Genomic DNA, 21,732 nt, shown 5'->3' with positions numbered 1-21,732 from the left:
TTACTGATCTATTACATAATTGCAATACCCCACCACCGCCTCTGATCTCGAAACTTGATGGGGTTCTATAATGATGACGTCATCCTGCACTATTTAAGACCGGAAACAGGTGGATGGCTTCACGATTCTGGAAAAATCACCCGAAGATGCTGAATGTAATTACCAGCGAAACGTCGTACTCAAATTCTAAATGTTGTGGGTTCACTCTTCAAACACACCGGTGGGCTGAAGAAGTAACTAAATTGCGTTTTGTTAACGTGACACATTTTTTACTGATTGGCCATGTCGGGTGGTGGAGGGTTGCAACACATTTACAATAACGCGATCTAACCCAAAAACCTTTATTATGTTCAAATACTGGCGGAAGGGGGGATATAGTATCGTGCACATATTTATACCACTGCCTCAGCTTATAAGGCCATTTCTCAAATGAATACTGCCCTGGGGCTTGGTTTTATCGGAGCTTAGAAACCGATACATTGTTAGTCTAGGAAGTGGGACCACTGAGCCTGATTGGGTTTCTGCAAGACGTGGTGTTGGTTTCTCAATACAGGCCATCTCAAGTCGTGACCGAGCCTTGGCTGGCGATCCAAGAATGAATCAGTTTTGTTTACGTTGTCCATAATACAGGGACTCCTCTACTTACGCACAATCGATTTACGAACTTTAAGAGATACGAACAATCCTGTCCGTATGTCCAGTTGCCTGCTCGGACTGAGAGCCTGAAGTTCAGTCGCTGCGCAATAGATGGCGGTGGTGGCATCTACATCTGTAGAACATGAAGTACCAGTGGCATCTACATCTACCGGAAATTCTACAACTTTCAAAGCAATTCCCCGTGTTTAGTGTACATGCCGTACAACATGTTTGGAATTGACAGGAGTAAAGTTGGACTTACGGACAAATCGACTTACGAACAGACCTCTGGAACCTAACTCGTTCATAAGTAGAGGAGTCCCTGTAGAGGTTTTTTTTGGATTAGATCACATAAATATGAATGTGTCTTTAAACCCGCCACCACCCGACACAGCCAATTAGTAAGGCTTGTCACGTAACCAAAACATGCCAATTTGTTACTAGTTCAGCATGCGCTGTATTGGAGAGTAAACCCACAACATTTCCAAAACCCACAACTTTTGTTCACATTGCAGGCGTGGCATGAGCCCATTACGTACAACAGTTCACCCACATCTCTGGCGATGCCATGAATTGTAGTGATTTAATAATATCACAGTTTCATTCAAGAACGTATTACAGTATAAACCCTCTTAACGAGCACCCCTGTTAACGACAAATCGCTTAACGACGGGCCTCCATAGAGTCCAATGTGTCGTGTATAGTGTAGTTTATAGTAGTGTAGTGTATAGTGTAGTGTATAGTGATCGTGTCCGCGAGCACAAGTCAGATCTGAAACACGGCAGAACTGATTCTTCAGCCGTTGCCGATCATTGCTACAACTCGGTGGGCTCTCATGAAATTGTATTTTCCGAGACCAAGGTTCTCTGCAAACCTCCTGGCTACCATCAAAGGTTTGTACACGAAGCCATACAAATATACAAACACAGACATAATTTCAACCGTGATGACGGTTACAAACTGAGTAATCATTGGAAAGATGTGATTAACCATGCAAAAAAGATTTAACTACACTTATTTGCCAATCTTATTTGACAGACAACTATTACAGTTTTACCATGTTTAGTGGCGGTCTCCCTGTCACAGGTAGTCACAAACCGCACCTCTCCACTCTTAGTCTTAAGCCTCACCTTACCATATTAATAAAAAGTATGCGGCCCTTGCCCCACCACCTTCTCCAACCATTATATAAACGGAGTGGTAGCTACTGCAATCTCTCATTTACTTGATACAGCTGTCGTGGCTGTGACGGTACCACCTGAAGCTTGTGCTGCCTCCGAAACGTCGTAATTTTTTATTTTTATTTTATTTTACTTTTTAATGTTTTTACCTATGTGACTTTACCGAAAAAACCTAAGAATATGAATCCTTGCAGTCACGAAAGCTTCAAATCTAGAATTAGTGTATAGTAGCTTAGTGCCTCCATCGAGCCCAATGTATACTGTATAGTAGTGTATAGTGGAGTGGATAGTGTAATGTATAGTAATGTAGTGTATAGTAGTGTAGTGTATAGTGTAGTCTATAGTAGTGTAGTGTATAGTAGTGTAGTGTATTGTGTAGTCTATAGTAGTGTAGTGTATAGTGTAGTGTATAGTAGTGTAGTGTATAGTAGTGTGTAGTGTAGTGTATAGTAGTGTATAGTGCCGTGTGTAGTGTATAGTGTAGTGTATAGTAGTGTATTGCCTCCATAAAGCCCAATGTGTTCGCTTACCGACCATTCCCCTGTTAACGATGGGCTGTTGTAGGACCAGTAAATATTAAACAATGCATTGTTTAACCATGTTTCTTTTAGCATTGCGTGTTTATAATATCGTCGGTATCTTTATGCATTGACATCCATTGTTTAAATATTATAAAGTACGTTTTTGGGTGAAAAAGGAGTAACTTTCGACGCTATCCGAACGAATTAAGCCTCTAACGTGCATTTCCTATACTCGCTTAACGACCAACTCACTTAACGACCCATCGAGTGGAACAAATTACCGTCGTGAAGGGGGCGGGGTTCTACTGTACTTTGTAAAATGAGACGAATGACATCACAAAGCCCTGTCATCAGCTCCCTCCCATTCAGCGGCACAGGTGGAAAGCAGAGACCTCACCTCTCCTCCCCAGTTACTTCATATTATCCGATTGGTCGAGTAATTGGAACACATACATGGTAGCATAATTAATAAACTCGTATAACCACCAAGATGGCACAGTTCCAGACCCAAGCATTTATTGCCCGCTGGCATCGTTGTTTCCTGTACTTTGTGAGACTAAGATAAACCGCTGGGCCGTGGACTCTGTGAACATTAAATAACTCGGCATTTAATGAGCGGTCGGGATGTCTAGCCGTGAGTGGTTCTTGGTAAAAAAAAAAATCACCCCCAAGTATTTACAATGTCTAGCCTAAGTAAAAACAATTGGGGGGTGAGGGGGGTTTAACTACATCTGGTTTCAGTTAATGTGTTATTATCATCCTTTTACTTGCCCATTTTAAATGTTTTACTCTGTTTATTGTGAAGCACTTTGAGATGCTTATAAGCACTTAAGTGCTTAATATGTCAAAACCTCGCTTTTATTCCTACATATTGCTATCTCACCTGCAATTTTCGTATATTTTATAAATTAAACAAATCCAGCGTAACTATGTTTCATCGAATTTTCTGAATAAACCAAAGAGGATGTATTGAGACAGTGTTTAGCACTTGGACAATACATCCTTTCCATATCTGTCTCCGCACGAACAAAAAACATTACACATCCGATCGGCCAGTACATGGGAGTAGATTTTTTTTCAGCAGCGTTGGTTTAACACAAGCAAACTATGGACCGATTTCAACATTCAATGTCTCATCTGCAGTGTGAGGCTTGCTTGAACCAATGCTGATGAACTGCCAGTTGTTTATAGGCAAGGACCCTTTCTGTTAGATATCACACACACATTGGTGCATGTATATTGAGCTTAAGAATCAATTTTAATTACTTAATCCATGTATTCTTCCACCCTTACTGCAATATATATCTTAGCCATTGTGTACAACTGACTCAATTTGACAAACCTAAACACCAATGCTGCACACAACTTTTAAACGGGAGTTCTTTTTTTGCCACTGAAATTAACACAATAATGTTTGAGCCTGATCTAAACTTCAATGCCATGTTTTGCAGGCGCTACTTTGGAGAGAAAATTGGGCTGTACTTTGCCTGGATTGGCTGGTACACGGGGATGCTGATCCCAGCGGCTGCTGTGGGCCTTGCCGTGTTCCTGTACGGCTGTTACACCATCAACACCAGCCAGGTCAGGTTGGTAGCGCACGGTGGAACACCATTTTTTTAAATGAGGATTCTGCCACGTGGCGTAATGGTTAGCAGTGATGACGTCATCCTGCTGCTCTGTTTAAGACCGGCAGCAGGTGGAGGGCTTCACTATTCTGGCAAATCGTCCGATGATGCTGGATGTAATTACCAGCGAAACGTCGTACTCAAAAAAATTGTAAATATTGTGGATTCACTCTTCAACACACCGGTGGGCTGAAGTAGTAACTAATTGACGTTTTGTTTACGTGACAAATCCCTTACTAATTGGCTGTGTCGGGTGGTGGAGGGTTACGACACATTTATACTTACGCGATTTAACCCAAATACCTTTATTGTGAATTATACTGGTCGCAAAAGCCTACGTGTTAAACTAGTAGACTGTTCTTTACATCATATTCGCATGTACAGATCCTACAAAGAAAACATGCAAATTATATCTTCCACCTACTTGGTCGACCAAATTCACAATTTCTCCTCCAAAATTGGTTCTGTCGTGGTGGCATAAGTAGCACACAGTGGTCAGTGGTTCGATCTCCAAGCACAACAGTTGAAGAAAATGTGCAAGTTTATGAAATCCCCCCCTCCCCGCCTCTGTTCACTCGGCAGTATAAATGAGTACGCCAAGGCCGTAATTAAAATATATATTGGGGGGGACACATCCCCCCCAATATTCAAATATGCTCAAGATGTCCCCCCCAATATATTGCTATAAAATAGATTTCTGTTTATACGATTGTGGTTATGGTTGTACTTTATAAATCCATAATCTCTGCCATTACATACAATGAAACAAGAAAAGGTTAAAAAGAATAAAACAGAGCAATGTAATACAATACACTATTAGACATTATTTGTAAAAAATAAATAAAAAGTCCATGCCATGTGTTAGTGAATTCTTTGTTATATTTTAGGCAGGAAATTAGTTTTCAAATTGAGATTTTTTTTTCTGGAAGATTTGGTCCCCCCCAATGTTAACTCTATGGCTACGGCCTTCGAGTACACCACAGTTTGTCAATCAGCAGGACGTGTGGTAAGTCACGTGGGGAATGGCTCATACCACCTGGAAGAGTAGGCCAAAAGAGCCTCGATAGGGGCCCTCTAGAGCCATCGGCACTCGAGGCGCTGTCTAGAACTCCCTCTCGTGGAGGTCTCTTCCACCAGCAGCAGCAGCAGCGTTAGCAGATCATCACAGGGCTTACAGATTACAAGTTTTTTTTCACGGCCATGTATTGTACACATTTTCAGATTTCCCCCACTTTACTTGTCAGTTCCCATGTCTCTGTTATTCACTGATTAGAAATCATTAAGAGGCACCTGCCTCGGACTACACCGTCTCGGACTACACCGTTACACAGGAAGTGGAACCCACGGATTAGAGAAACATAACGCAAGTTGGAGACATCATAATGACCGTTGATGGAAAAAAAAGTAAATGAGCTTAGACAGGGCAAATCGCTCGAAGCTATGATGGCTGTTGGTCGAGACTATCACTGGAGTGGCAGCCAAACGAGGAAATGCACCAGAGAGGATGTCCTCGGTGGAGACGGAGCGTTGAAATCCGCTCGTGTGCAGGTGCCGGATGGATTGTTGCTTCGCAGCACCGTGAGGGATGGTTCATCGAGCAGACGTCCCGCACCTCCAATTAGCGCGGTTGGCTACGTACGGCGCGAAAGAAGTTCAACATACGTACATGCAAACTTCCTCAGCTCAATGTTGTCGTGGCAGAGTCGCACTATATTTGTGCCTCAACTCTTGGTCCGTTTGTCAAAGACAAATAAGAAACGATCTGGGACTTCTGTTCACAAACATGTCCAATCAGAAAAAAAGCAGGATGCTCCTTATGAAGGATAATTGACAAATGTTCTGAATTAAATTCTAAATGTGACCTTTTATTACTACGAAGATTAGGATTACAAAACTGAATGATAATGTAGGAGCATTGCTCAGAACATAATTCTGTTTTTGTTCTACAAATGCAAACATCATGTCCACCTTTGTTTCAAGTTCTCTTTTTTCTGAGTGATACCACTTTATCAGCCTGCTCGGTTTTATTTTTGAGCTCCATTATTTTCCTTCATTTAATACCCATTAACGTCATAATTTTTCCATCAGCTGCAATTGGTCCACTCAGTATTGCAATATGTTGAGCAATGCTATTCTATTACCGCAGCTATTAGCCAGCAAAACACACCTATGCAAGCATTTGTCCATTGTTTAGAACAGAGCAGCTGTATTTATTTTGATCCAATGTACGTGTATTCACCGACGGGTATTTTGATCACTTGCATATAATTGCAGTAAGGTGTACATTTTCATAGTTTTAACTAATACATTGTAGATTGATAAATTGGTCAAAATATAGTCATTTATAAAGCAGCCTTTATGTTTCACGTATATAGGAGCGATGTATCGAAGCTGAATTCATATTTAGTTAAGGAGCAGAGTAGATTGCATGGGATATCAATAATATACAATCACTGGAATGCATAATTTTCACTGAAGCTTGTGGATTATTTTTTATGGGGGACACCATTTCACTTATTTTGCATTAGCCACATATTGGCGGTTGCTTGTGCTAGGCGAGGTGCACCTTGAGTCCACGTGAAGTGAAGTGTCGGAAGGCTGGCTGGCAGGAGGTCACGGGACAGACCCAGGTGCCTTGCTTGGGTTGACTGAGATGACTGGCAGATGCACCAGCTGTGCTCTTTGCTGTGCCAATTTTCAGGAAGCAGCCACCCAAACGCCTTCTACACACAAGCATGCACACAAACATCAGCCAAGGAACTTGGAATCCTGATTCGTCCCTTTAGCTGGCATAAGCCAAGTGAAAGGATTGCCCAAGACATTATGACCTTGTCAAATGTGTTTTATTCAAATGTAGCAGAGCAGAGCTGTGTTGATAAAGGAGGGAATGAGATACCTCAATTTTTTTTTTTACCTCCAAACAGAGCAACGGGAAAGCAATGCTCTACTCAAAGCCTGTCCGATGTGAAATTGCCTTATTAACATCAGCAGTAGCATCTCTATGCTTTTCAGCTGAATCATATAGAGCCTGTGACTGCGCTGCCAAAATGTGTCGTTGGCCCTTTCAGTATTGGTGATATCACTTTGAGTGTCAGTATAATTAAAGGGATGGGTTCTGATGCAGGTGACCCATGTGGAGGACAGAACACGAGGTCACTCCCTATTAATGTCAACCATCCATGGCCACCACTTAACCCGACCGCAAGTATATGTGAGTTTGACTCCAGAAGTTAGTTGGCTCAGCAGATTTACTGCTACCGGATGGATAAAAGTACCACATTATGAATGCGGGTCTTTCACGTCCTTGTGCAAAAATGTTGCCTAGTATCCTGGAAGGACACTGGATTCCAAGTTGTCCAAAGTTTGTAAAACATTTTAAGTATATAACTTAGCTGCTCTTTGAATATACGCATCATGAACAGAGATGTGGTACCCGTTCTCATTGGCAAACTCCACAATCTGGCTGTAATCCAACCCCTGGCAGACATCTGGGTGGCCTTTGGAATGGTGTAGTAATTTCTTTTTTTTTTCCACATCAGAAGAATATGCGCCAGCCTTGGAAACAAAGATCAAGAGCCTCGGCCTGTGTTGCTCGCATTTTTTTTTATCATTGCAACGCAACATCCAAATTGTCAACCTGGCAGGCTTGGCTGCTCGTGTGACGAGGTTACGGAGACATTTGTGCACGTGGCCTGTGTCACCCTTTTGAATAGCTACACTTGCACTCCGATCACTTAAAAAGAAAATCTCAAAACACTGTCTGTTGTCGTGTGTGACAAAACAAGCTCTCTCACCTATGCGAGGGTCCAAAATGGATCTCTTCTGTCTGAAGAATTGAGCTATGAACAAATTACCACCCACTCAGAATGCTTTACTCACAACATGGTCGACAGGCTGTCTACCTTGCTGAAAATTTTGGTCACAAACACAATGTCACTCCTTCTCCAGAGGGCTTCGGTCTGACCAAAATGGACAAATCATGGGTGCCAATTTGGACGACAATTCCAGGGGAGTCTAAAGCACACAGAGAGACGATCATGCGCTCCTGCAAAGGAAATTGTTTCAACTGTAGGCATGGGAAAGACACGTCTGGATTGTGCACCATTTTGCAAAAGCAAATGGAAGAAATCTGAGAAAGAAAACGGAGAGAGAGCAAAATCTGTACACATCACTTTTCAAGTGAGATTGTGAGGAGCCTGAAACATATTTATGTAAATATTAACGGTTATGATAGTTTACACATCTCTGGATATGGGAATCCATTTTCTGTAACTGACATATGGACCTGGTTCAAACAGAGCTTGTTTTTGTTATTGTTACACTGCCAGCCATGCTATAAAAATAGAAAGGCTTCTAGCCTAATATTTATTCTAAGGACTAAAAATACTAAAATAAAAAAAAATTGGTGCTTTTATTCACCATGTTACAGAAATGTAAAAAAATATGCTACACCACCGAGCTGCTGCAAGTGACACGTGTAACATGTTTAATTTCCATTACATGCACTCCTTGTTGTTTGCTACTCCCACCTCTTCAAAGATGTCCGGCTAGCATCGAAAAGTGGGCCAAAAACACTCTCGTGTCTGTATTTCCACATTTAGATACCCACATAGACATCCATATAACTCTTAAAACTATTTTTATTTTAGCAGGTAAGGCCCACTGAGCTATATAGCTTTTTCAGAAGCGACCTGGCCAACAAATGGTAGCTCATTGCAGTGGCTTATCATGTGGACATTCGAAGCAGCCAAATACTCTAAACGCAAGTTTATAAATGTGGTGGGAATAACCGGAGGACCCGGAGGGAAATCCACACTAACACGGAGAGAACATGCAAACTCCAAATGTCAAGGTCGGGATCGAACCCACGGCGTCCTGCATACCAGTCGAGGTAGGTAACATCTCGCGGCCATGGCACCCATATAGACGCCTCCTCTCTAGAGCTGCCTCTAGTAAAGATCTTTCTTCCAGCTGTGGCGTGAGGAAGCAATTGCAGGCGGAACCTTTTTCAACCATTTATTTTCCAACTGCATTTTTCTTATTTTGTATATGATTTTTTTTATTTTTGATTTGCTTTATTGTTGAAAGGTCACACTATGCTCTGTGATTTCGCTGGAAACGTTCAGCTGAACCGGCCTGTGACATTCACCTGTCACGGGGAGCTGCGTTTTTGCTCTCTCCCACACTAAGCTCCTTCTCTGCGTGTGTAGCAAGGAAGTCTGCAGCGCCAACATAGAAATGTGTCCGATGTGCGAGAAGTGTGACTTCTGGAAGCTGTCCGACAGCTGCCTCTATGCCAAGGTAACTCGCAGAGGTTTTTATTTTAATTCTCATTGCGATGCCATTCATTGAGCAATGCTAAAAACATATTACGCAGAATGGAGTTTTGGAGTTTTGCCTATAAACAAAATATAATTTGTTCCATCGACCTATTGGATTTCTCGACCAATATTTCTCCAGCAGCATTTGTTTAAGCAAGCAAGCAAACTCTGAGCCGATTTAAACCTAGATCTCATTAGCAGGGTCAGTCTTATAAAACAAATATTTATTCCTATATGGAGATACAGGACAAATACTGCTGGGTAATTTGATCTGGAAAGCCAATAGTCTGATGGCTTCCACACATTGTATTTCGATGTGGAGGTAGGGAACTCTTTCAATTAGCGTGGTTGGCTACGTACGGTGCAGAAGAAGTTCAACATACTCCATTCTGCATATATTTGTTATTACCCATAACAGCGCAAAATCAATTTGTTCTGAGAACACGCAACATACATATTTACCCAGATGTTGGAACTTGGATGTGCATTGACTTCAAGGCTTGACAATCCAACAGGTTCCCATTGCAATACCTTCTGGAAGCATTGTCATGGAGAGGTGTCTTTGTTCTCATACGATGTTAAATTGACAACGTGTCTACCCTTTGTTTGGTTAAGTGCCCTGTAGCACACACTTGTGAAGATCGAGGGATTTTGCACAGCAGTGACACTACCATTACAGCTTAATAACATGTGAGCATTGTCCACACAATTCATTTATAACTTTATAAATTGTCAACAATCAGGTGCTTCGTCTGGTTCTACAAGTCACTTTAAATTATGTTTAAAATGCAGCCAAGGGAGATTGAATATTTGTTTTCTCGGTGTTTTCAATGGTTAACATGATGATGTTCTCCGTGCTGCGAACAACCAGTCCTTGACCCCTTGGTCATGGCAGTAAAAAGCATGGTCTTGTTTTCCAATCGATGATCCTCATCGTTTCCTTCCGAGTTACAACCCAAGCTGGGTCATGCACAGTGGTCATCTTTCACCTGCCGCGTTTGCTATATTCACGTCTCCTTTGGCTGATGGGATGATCAGGATTTATTTTTAAAAACATTTTTTTCAGTGATGAAGTGGAAAAAGAATGAGCATGAATGTAGTTATTTTTGTTTTTATTCATGATTGATACCAACAGAAAGTCACGTCATGTAACTAGATGTTTTATGCAATGAAATGTAATTTCCGAATACCCTTTTATTTCACAAATTTGTTGCAGGTAACAAATCTCTTTGACAATGCAGCAACAGTGTTCTTTGCCATTTTCATGGCAATCTGGGGTAAGTTGTACAACTTTGCATTGCATCTCTTAACGTTGAGCATATACAATACATTTTCAAGATAATCACACATTTTACATGAAATCAGTACAGTTTTTTAAAGTAGCAACTTGAATAATCTTCCTCTAATAATGATTGTCTTAGCGCTATTCGTATGTGCGGGTTTAAAGCCATGCAACAAGTATAAAACCAGTGAACAATTTATTCAGGTGGCAAAGTGGTCATTTAAAAATGTACATTGCCTTTTCAATGACTTTGCCGCAACTACAGAACTAAATATAACGGGTTCGAAACATGAATATTTCTTTTTTCAATGTTTTTGTCTTTAATCGTGAAAATAATTCACGCCGCATTATCATTGTCCATTCGTGCGCATCATATTTACAACTGTGCTGAGCTTGAGTTAGGTGCAAAGAAATAATTCATCGAGTCCTTTACCAGCCTTACAAATCTACTCTGACATGCGCCTGTGGTCGGCTCATTCCCGTCTTGTTATTGGGCTCATGGTACGCATCCACAGGCCCTTTGATGAACAAAATAAAATAAGGGGCATGAGAAAAAATAAGTACATTCATCAGGTAAACATTAAAAGTTTTAAGTACAGCCCTGCAATTATTTGCCTGTACTATCGCTGTCAGAAAGGCCTTCACTAAATGGCGCTTTAGAGAATCCCTTTATAGGGCATTTGACCTACTCTTCTACACTGGCCTGATGTCTTGGACAAATGAGAGTATTCCCACACTTTACACCATCACACGTGACCTGCCGACTACTGCGTTATACCCATATTTACCGCTGAGTGGAAAGAGGATTTAGTAAACGCGTGAATTGTTTTAACTGCCACACCGGGGTGATCGAATCGAACTGGCGACCTCTGGATTGCGAGTCCATAGTCCTAACCACGAGACCACAGCAGAGGGAAGCTCTTGAAGGCCTCTCTAGAATTCCCTCGAGGGAAGGCCCTTCCATCAGCAGTGGCACGAGCGAGCAAGCAACTGTCGGGTGGCACCATTACCTCTCACATGGATAAACACGTGAATAAATAACCCAATATTTAATGCGAGATAAAGTCGGGGGTAAAGCATGTTAAACATCTCATTCTCTGCTGTTGCGAGTCCATCTGTGGCAACCTGATCCCTTCTTCTGACGAGACCGGGCCTGGTTTTTCGTGAATTCACGTGGACACGCTGCCGGGCGGCGGCTGCAGGTTGCTCCCGTAGGATGGTGTCGTATTGTGGGAGTAGGCGGTCGGAGAGAAGTCGTAAAACCTTGGGTTCCGGTGCTCGTTGAAGTCGTCCAGCCGAAAAACTGTTACGGTTAAAAAACGAATAACATGGAATTGGTGAGATAAAGGGCAATCATTATAAGCTGTTCAGGTTTTTACAATTACATTTTTGATTTGTGTACCGTCTGACTGCAGCTGCATGTCAAGACGCCGTAGGAAATAGTGGGACACGAGCATCACAGGGATGGAAGGGATGCGCTTTTATTTAAAATAAAATGTGATATTGAAATCACTTCGTCGACGAGGCACAGAGAGGCATAGCTAGAGGAGAAAAGGAGGTTCCTGTAGCTTAACTTCGAAGAGAGGCAGGGAGCCGGCAGTACTGATGGATGGGGGGGAAATAATGGGGGAGGGAATTCCAGACCATGGGGAAAGCGGCATGATTAACTTCACTTTGAGCAGATATGTTCCTAAGAGATGCTTATTGGGACTGCTTGTACGTGGAAACGTGTGCGGATATTTAGGACAAAACTTGTGACCACAGGCAATATCGAATGGGGTGCCAAGAGAGGCAGCTGTAGAATTAATCAAGAACAATCATTAACACATGAAAGAAGGTCACGATCCGTATCCTATTTAAGTCAGCATAAAAAAAAATAGATGTAATTTATAACCATAATTTTTTTACGATGTTTTCCATGCCAAACCCTCACATCCCCTGGTTAAACAACCCATACTGACCAGAGTGGTGATGTATGGTCAACCAACCTCAATGACTGATACGACATGGGGACGACCTCAACTTGCAGTATATTGACCAACTTGGAATAGTATTATTATTGTTGGTGACATTCTATATTAATATTTTCCAAGAGGATCCTGCATCATTGGGATTTTTTGTGTGGAAATTACTCTTAGATGGGTGGTGTTGTATGATGCTCGTTCAGAATCTATAGGTTACAGTGCTAATTGCGAGGCTCCAAGAGAGAGACAGACTTCGATACCTTGGTATTATGTTAGTTCAGCACTGCTGCAGAAAAAGCACCTGGTCTTTATATTGAAAATATAACTTTACAATATCATCATCATCAGCTCTCCGATGCATTTTCCAGTTATGGGCACGTTGTTCTGCATCATGTCCAACCTTTTACTCCACGTGCCAGGGGCTTAGAAAATGAAGAGAATCTCCCAGCATGTGGAGCGCAAACATGAGACATCGTGCCGCACAACACACGGCACAACACTGCACTACCGCAAAAAACCTACGCAGTGGAACGAGGTCATCTTCGTTATTGTCAGTTCACCTCGATCTTTTTTTCTACTTTAAAGAAGCACGTTTGGCACGAGTGAGCCTCAGGCTTACCTACTTCCCCCGATTCATCGTACAGACGCTGGTGGTCAAACTGCACTGTCTTGATGTCCTTGCAGCACAGGCAGTAGATGGCAACGAGCAGCAGGATAAAAAAAGCAAAGATGCTCAAAATTGCTGCCACGACTGGCCAGATGGTCTTCTTATAATCCGATGCTGCAAAACACAGTGCTCGTATTACAACGAAGGCATTGGACATACACAATTTATTTTCGTATTGTACAATATATTTGCGCATTTTTTTTTTAGTTTTGCCCTGTGCCATTAGGCTGAAACGAGATGGATGTGAAAAAAATTTTTGGAGATAATATGAAGAAGAAAAAAACCCGTCAATTCAATCAAGGATCAGTTATTCCATTAGGGCTTAGTGCAGTGGCACGGTATTTATCTCACTGCATGATTACATCAATTGACCCTGATTTGTATTACAGGCCATGGCTACGATAATTGGCGAGTGATATCTGAACTAATCCTGACACCCCAAACTTTCCCCTTCCACAACCTCAAACAGCCTCCACGACTGTAACAGCATAAGTAGGATTCATTGAACAGTGGGTGGATAATGGACTGCAAATTATGAAAATTTTAATTAGCCGAGTTCACGTGCAATGTTGTGCATAGTTCCTCTAGGCAGCTGTGCTACTACACGTGCTCTGTGAGACTGGAAGTAAAGAATATTAACATGACACGAATTGGCTAGAACATTTCATTTGGTATAGGCGGCGTTTTGGCTGCTGCGGGATGTTTTACGAGCCACTTGCTTGCGCGCGGTGTGTGTTATGTTTGCTGGAGCAGTAGAACATGGCCTGTTACGTGTTTGAGTAATTGCACGTCATGGGAATTACGTCCAAAGATATCACGGCACTCCCATGGAAACCAGCCAGAACGCGTCCTGGCAACGTGGAGTTGCTAGGAGTCAGATGAATGGGGAAAAGAAAACCGAAATGGCTGGAGGCTTTTTGGTCACTGCGAAGCCATGGTCTTACAGAGTTTGTGAAGCCATATTTTATGGCCTTCCTCCCTGAACAATGAAGGCAAATTCACAAAATGCTGTGGTTTACTACAGATGTCTATTTAGATTGCATTTAGGCTTAAAAGTTCAAAGCAATATTCAATCTTTTTGAGTTTATGAAGATGAAAATAGAAAAAAAATATATAGAACCATGAAAATATATATTTTTTTATTAAAGTGGGTACACGCACTGGTTAGGCTTGCTGAGCGACAGGGACTTGTTTGCAGGGTTATCCAGCTTCATATGGGATTTGTTTATTTGCAAAATTGCCTGTCCCGGTAGTTTTTTTTTAATGTATAGCATTTGGATTAAGATAAGTGCACACAATTATCATGGAACATTATGGTTTGGGCCTGAATTCTCGGTATTGGTAGAATTCGATTTTGTTTGAATTGTCATGGCTTTTTTTATACGTGCGCTCAATGTATGTATAAAAGCAGATCCATGAAATAAAAATGAGAAAATGAGGCTGCAGCGATGCACTTAATCGAGAACTCTTTTTAGGTATTGTTCTACAAAACATTAACACTCAGCAATGAAACATTTTGACAGATCCAAATGCTGCAGTGACTATTTATATTCAATGCCTCGTAACCATCAGCGGGTGTTGCACACTCTCTTATCAGCTTCAGCACTTTGTGGGAGGAAAATTACTTGGTTGGGTGATGATGGGGCAGATATAATTTTGAAAATCCTTCACGAGATAGAGAAATATATAACTTGAAGGTGAAACTCGTTTTTTTTGTGGCTCAAAATGAAAAACTATTATTTTCAGATTTTTTTTTTCTAATTAATAGCATTGACTCGACTATATCTGTGCCTTTTCAACTTTCTCACCCTACTACAACATCATAAGAATGCACACGCCACTCAATTACAATTAATAATACATATTAGATCTGGGATAGTTCATTATATAGCATGTGATGGGGTAAAGTTTGGGTCCTCCCACCTCTTCCAAGACCTTTGGCCAGCATGGAAGAGGTGGTAAAATATACACTACAGAGGGTCTCTCTAAAGCTTTCTCTAGTGGAGGCCCTTCCACCACAGGTGGCATGACCAAGTAATTGCTGCACCTTTACTCTATTAGATATGCACCCCCTTGCGGTATGGCTTCTTGCAAACCACACCAATTCTCTTCTTGGTTCTTTCGGTAAAGTCACGTAGAAGGGAAATAATAAAATAATAAAAATAAAACATAATAAAATACAATTCTCACGACGTTTCGGCCACAACAACGCACGTTTCAGCCACAACGCAAGCAGCCGTCCGTTGTGGCCGAAACGTCGTGAGAATTATTTTATTATGTTTTATTTTTATTATTTTATTATTTCCCTTCCACGTGACTTTACCGAAAGAACCAAGAAGATGAATCCCTGCAGTCACGAAAGCTTTAAATCGAAACACACCAATTCTGCTTTGTTCACCGATGTGAACTGGTAGAAGTAAGGCGAAAGCAACAATCTGCAAACGAGTTGATGAAAGGGGCACCTACTAGGAGAGTTTGGCAGTGCGGAGCGAGCCGTGGACACGCTGCCCTGTGCCGCCACCGTCGTCGTCGACGGGCTTGGCTTGGGGCCGGAGGGCAGCGGAGAGGCGGTGGGTATCGTGCCGTAGGAATTCGTGCCATTTGGTGGCGCGCCCGAGGCCACGGTGCTGTTTGAGCCGCTCAGATTGGGCTGTAGAGTTGGCGCGCTGAGCGGCGTCGACTTTGAGGGCAGAGTAGTAGCTCTGCTCTGGTTGGTCCCCGCCGTGACAGCTGTGCCCACCGTGCCCGCCGCGATGGTGGCGTTCACACTGCCATTGGGGGCGGTGCCGAACGCAGGAGAGGTCACGGAGGTGTTGGAGGTCTGCGTCGAAGGTGCGGCGGTAACGTTGCTGAGCGCTGTGGCGTTGGCCGTGCTGTTTGGCAAGGGGGTCACGGAGGACGACTGGCATTTTCCTGATTCCGCAGTCAACAGCACCGCGAGGAACGTGACGAAGGCTCTTTCCGGAGCCATCGTAGATGTTTGGCAATTTATATATGTCCACAGAAGAGGATATATGGACGGACCTTTATCGAATCCTAAAAACAGGAAAAACAACATATTGTAAATTGCTGCTCATCTGCAAAAGCAAGCGTTTCACTCATTCCCTGCAAGTTACTTGTGTACCCTAAAAGATGAATAAGACTGAATATAGTGTAAAAGTTTTTTTTTGTTGGGTCATTTTGTACAATCATCTACGCCAACGTTTGACCATGCTACACGGTGTGGACTTGAACCCAGGATTTGACAGAAGTTCTGCCTTTTGCCCTATCACGCGGATCATTTACCTGGGCTGCCTGGCCACTCTGTTAGAAGCTGTGTTGAAATGGCCACTGTGTGGACATGTGTAAAATGACTCGTTGGTCGGGCCAGCCAACAGGGACTTCTGCACTGAGGGGGGCTTTGTTGCAGCACAGTGCGTGTGGACTACGTGGGCACAGAGAAATCCGTGTTTTTTTCCCTCTCTTCCCCCAACACCGGATGCAAGTGGAAGCCTTGTGAGAGTGCTTATCTGTTGCATCAGTAGTCCCCAGGGTGAGCATTAGCTTCACTACAGGCCAGGACAACCAATGACCAGCTCTCTCCGTAACTGCGCCGACCATGGCAACTGCTAACCACTACAGTTTGCCTCCACCCCCCTGTAATTCTCTGTAATGATGTTTATTTATTTTGTAGTACCTGTTCATGATACGATGCAGTGGAGTTGTCGAATTCTCTGTTCCTTCCATGGCAACTGCTCACCCACTAATAACCTCATCCTGTTCGTGCTTCCCCCAGGCTCCTCTCTAATGACGTCGCGTTCATTATTTTTTTTCTACCGAGTACCAGCCTCGTATTATGAACCAGTGGAACCGTGAACAATTCTCACAGAAAAAAAACTTTTTTTTATTCCGTTAAATTATATGCTGCTGCTGCTATTCAAGCGAAACCACGTAATGCAAGAAAATGGTAGTGTGCGCATATATTTGTTTACGCGCTAATGGTACACTGTGATCATTGCTTAGGTAACGCAAATTAAACTGCCACGGCAGCCGTAAACACAAACAGGGTACGATGGAAACCGCAGAAGGTGCCACATTAAATGTTTGGCGGTTAAAACAGATACGCAGCCAATTACATTTTGTGCAAAAGCTGTAGAAATGATTAAACCATATTCTCCGTTAATCACCCTTACATTGTCACGTTATATTTTACGTGGTTAATGTGTGCCATGGGAATATATGAACAAGAGGATAATAAACACACTCACAGGTTATCATGTGCTCTAACCTTGTTTTTCAGTATGGTAACTACTGACATTAATGCCCTTTTATTATTTTGGTCTTGCACAGATACCGTAATAAATCCAACATGAGAGTAGTGAAACATTTCTCTAACGTCTTTCAATCACAACACATTTTGACCACCACTCATGCAATGTTTTCACATTGTAAATTGAGCATCAGTGCATAAAGGTAATTTCTGATTGCATTCCTTGCAATTTAATTCACGAAACAATTTCACATAAAACACATCGTCTTAAATTGAAACGTTATTTTTTAATGTTGTAACATTAAATGTATCTTGGTTAATAAAACCAGCATGCACAAAAGTTACTTTCTGGATATAGCCAGCAGACAGAGCATACATACATTCACTACCATTGAAATTACCATCTTAATCTTGCATATAAAGATAATGCTGCGATTATTAAAATATTTGCTGTTCTCAACTGGCATTACATCAGTTGCAGGATATCGTATGCAGCGCCCATAATAACTAACTCGGCAAACACTGCAACGTCTAGAAGGTGGGTTTGTTTATTAAATATATTTACTTACTTATTTTCTATGCCATTAAAACTCGGGCTTACCTGGCTCGGTCGACGCGGTGAATAAACGAGCCTCTGTCTACGTGTAAAGAGCTCCAACAGGGGGGGGCAGATGTCCCCGCCGCTCATATTATCAGCTCGCCCGTGGCCCCACCCCAGCTGAAAGCCACTCCCTGCAGACGAAGCTCGCTCTCTCCCAGCCCATGTGCCCTGCGCGCCACCCCCACTCATTAGCGCCTGCTGTGGCACAGCAGTTGCATATTCAACGGCGCTCGCCCGTAATTTACCCCGCTGTCTGTTTTTTTTAGAAATGCGCACACCGTAGATTCGGGGTTTTTTTGTTGTTTCTGTCATATTTCTTAGCCCGAGCTATAATCTGTGAGCCGCGCAGCTGTGTCGTAACGCCTAAGCCAGCGGTCGGCAACCAAAACAAGATTGGCCATTTTTTTTATTCGGCCAAAAAAATATGTTTCAAGAGCCCTAATGCAATGTGAATACGAGACGGTCCTTAATCACATGGTGAACTGGACTTCCATGGTAAACTGGACTTCCATGGTAAACTGGACTTCCATGGTGAACTGGCCTCTCATGGTAAACTGGATTTCCATGTTAAACTGGACTCCCATGGTAAACTGGACTCACATGGTAAACTGGACTCCCATGGTAAACTGGTCTCCCATGGTAAACTGGATTTCCATGGTAAACTGGACTCCCATGGTCAACTGGCCTCCCATGGTAAACTGGACTTCCATGGTGAACTGGACTCCCATGGTGAACTGGACTCCCATGGTCAGGGGTTGGCAACCCCAATAACACAAATATTTGTTTTCGAATTTCCGGAGCCACACTGCAGGCCTTAAGGAGCCGCATGCAGTTCCGGAGCCGCAGGTTGCTGACCCCCGGGGTCAAAACCGTTCCCGTCTTGTTTGACTCTTGTTTGACTGCCAATGAAGCTGATATTCAGAAATGTGTAAGAGTCATTTGCTCATGCATTCCACTTTGGTCCTGGCTCAAAGTAGCACGCACTCAGCGTGCACCTTAGTGGGTTTCATTAATGATAATAGCGAATTAAAGCAATGGAAGAAACCTGACGTGTCTAAAAGAGGCGGCGCTGCATATACTTTGCAGGGTATGTTAATTGTAGCCTTTAACGCATTCTATCGATGGAATGGCCCGTGTCATGGGAATGTGGAATTAGCATCACACGTTCAGGGCCGCCGACGGAGGAGCTCCGACCCCCGTTGCTTGTTAGATGCGGCGGGCACTTCGGTTTTGACCTGCCATCTACAAACAGCTAAAATAAAGTAACAGTCCTTTACCGGCCGAAGTGCATTAAACAAAAGCTCTGAGGTGGCGCTTGAAGTTTGCTTAACACAACTTGACTCGCAGCATCAGCAGCAACATCAACAATTTACTTGTTCAAACGCAAAAGGAGGACAGAGTGCTCGGAGGGAGCACGAGTTAGTGGCATTGATGGCAGAAGGGAAGACACGAACTGTTTTAAACCATTCAACAGAAAGTGGAACCTCTTGGAAAATAGCCCTGAGATTAATTTAGGCATTCCTATGTAAAATATATGGTGCAATTAGTAGGAGTATGATTACGTGCAAGTGTCACTTGGTATGTATACCTGGCTGGCATTCACGTGACTTTTAATATATAATGTAATCAAAGATAATTAAAGTAATAATATACAGCTCTGTGTCAATCTTCGACTGGATGAAGGCCTCCTCGTACCGTGTCAGTTATGGGGGAATGTTTTCACCATACTTCACCACGCCTCTCAGTTTCTATTCTATTCTTGCGTAATGGCAATATGCTCAGGAGCAAAGTGCCAATGTGGAGGTCTGCTCGCCACGAGGGGGCTTCAGGAGATAGTTCGTGTGGTTTTGCTGGTCCTCCGTTGAAGGAGCACACGCTACGGTGGTTTACTGGAAGGTCCCATCGTGTGGGTTGTATGTCTACAGCGACATTGCGGTTTCTGCGCATCGCGTCGATTAGGTGTACAGTATGATGGCATCTGATGATTTTGGGCAACTTTCAGAAGCAGACCACGATGCAAAAAAATAGTGTCATAGGCAGCAGCAGCAGAGAGTTAAATATTTTCTGCAGCTCCATCCCGGACAGACTCCGGCTGAAATTAAGCCGACTTTTAACTCGCTGTCTACCAACAACTCGATCTTCCAGAGCATCAATTGTTCAATGCCAAGTGTTCATCCAGGGAGAGGTGCCCACATGGGAACGTGTCCGTGTTGTCGAAGAGAGAAAATAAGCCACAACGCCTGCGTAGAGGGAGGCACCGATGTGTGTTGTAAACGAACCCTCTTGTCGCACGTCAGAATAAATATGATCGCGTCAGGCACATGCCGTTCCAGCCCATCTCTGACATGAGATGAACAAATACAGTTATTTTAGCGCGTTGTCTGCAAATTTATTCTTGGCCAGAAACTCGTCGGTGCGTCTGTTTGCTCGCTCTCGTTTTTATGTGCGAAGAATAATACTCGGTTACTGCGATATCACGTGTCTTGAGCAAAGAGCCATGACGGTCGCGATCATGTCATTACTTTTAACGCCGACGACTATTTTTGATGATGATGATGACGACGACAACGGTGATGAGCATGTGTTGATGGGTGAACATTTCCTCTGCCCCTGAAGCCACCGTTTTCCTCGAGTTCTGGAAGAGGCGGAAATCGGAGCTTGCGTACGAGTGGGATCTCCTGGATTGGGAGGAAGAGGAGGTAACACACGGACACGCGGTCGCACCTCCTGTCACCAAGCGTGCCCCCCCTCCTGTCACCAAGCGTGCCCCCCCCCCATATGCACATCTAAAGACAGGGATAAATGGAACTATAGGCATTACTCGCTGCTATGGAAGAGCAGGCCAAACTATCCTCCAGAGTGTGGCTCCCTAGAGCTCTCTCTCGTCGAGGCCCTTCCGCCAGCAGTGGCGTGAGCAAGAAAATTGCAGGGCCGCACCTTTACCGCCGTGTATAGGAACGGCAACGAACATCAAGCAACGGCGTACATTGCACACAGATGCCACTGTCTAAGCCCTTTTTTTTCTTCTTGTAAGCTGCTAAGAATAAAGTGGTTGTTTATTGGAAGCTTCCAAAATCACGCTCGTACGCCGAGAGCCAGATGTGTCTTGTGATGCTCCGAACAGACGGGCACGTGCTACGGTTACAGCACAGGCGCAGTGCAAACAACGTAGATCAATGCATGCATCCAAGTAGAACGATGACCTCGGTGGGAATCGTGGCCAAGCCTTATTTACGTGATATCGATTAGGCTTCACTGCAGCGTGGGCGATACGCCGGACTTTCTATTCATAGTCACTTTCCAAAATACGTTACACGATGGAACACTTGTCCTGCCACTATCGTTCATGGCCCAGTTTGTTGTTATTATTTCCCAACGATAAATGCTATGACTTAGGGACCGGCTTCCTGATACAACACTGAGCGCAGGAAGTGGACCCTTTCACAGAATACAAAGACAAACACGCACACATACACGCGTATCAGCGTTACGGATAAGTAGGCCGACAATGCCCTACAGAGGGTCTCTTGGGAGCTCAATGTGGCGGAGGCCCTTCTGCCAAAAGTGTCAAGAGAAAGCTATTTCAGGGCTGCAAACTTTACCTTTCATCAACCTATCTAGAGACGGAAGTGACACAGCCAGTGTGGAAAGTTGTTCCCTGGGGTTTCATATTGGGTGGCCTAGG

General features: G+C 43.3%; 1 protein-coding gene across 3 annotated transcripts in view; it reads left to right on the top strand.

The window, feature by feature from the left end:
* ANO4 (anoctamin 4) overlaps nucleotides 1–21,732 on the top strand; it is a 167,258-nt gene that overhangs the window by 123,445 nt on the left and 22,081 nt on the right. For all 3 annotated transcript variants that reach the window (XM_078601491.1, XM_078601493.1, XM_078601492.1), the window contains 4 exons: nucleotides 3,790–3,924; nucleotides 9,174–9,264; nucleotides 10,501–10,561; nucleotides 20,664–20,746. In XM_078601491.1, the coding sequence (XP_078457617.1) occupies nucleotides 3,790–3,924; nucleotides 9,174–9,264; nucleotides 10,501–10,561; nucleotides 20,664–20,746 (370 nt within the window). The remainder of the gene's footprint in view (nucleotides 1–3,789; nucleotides 3,925–9,173; nucleotides 9,265–10,500; nucleotides 10,562–20,663; nucleotides 20,747–21,732) is intronic.

The sequence above is a fragment of the Lampetra planeri genome, chromosome 16 (assembly GCF_965212315.1).
Source record: "Lampetra planeri chromosome 16, kcLamPlan1.2.h2, whole genome shotgun sequence".
Taxonomy (NCBI): Eukaryota; Metazoa; Chordata; class Hyperoartia; order Petromyzontiformes; family Petromyzontidae; genus Lampetra; species Lampetra planeri.
Note: the sequence above shows the minus strand (reverse complement) of the source record. Positions and strands in the feature narration are given on the sequence as shown.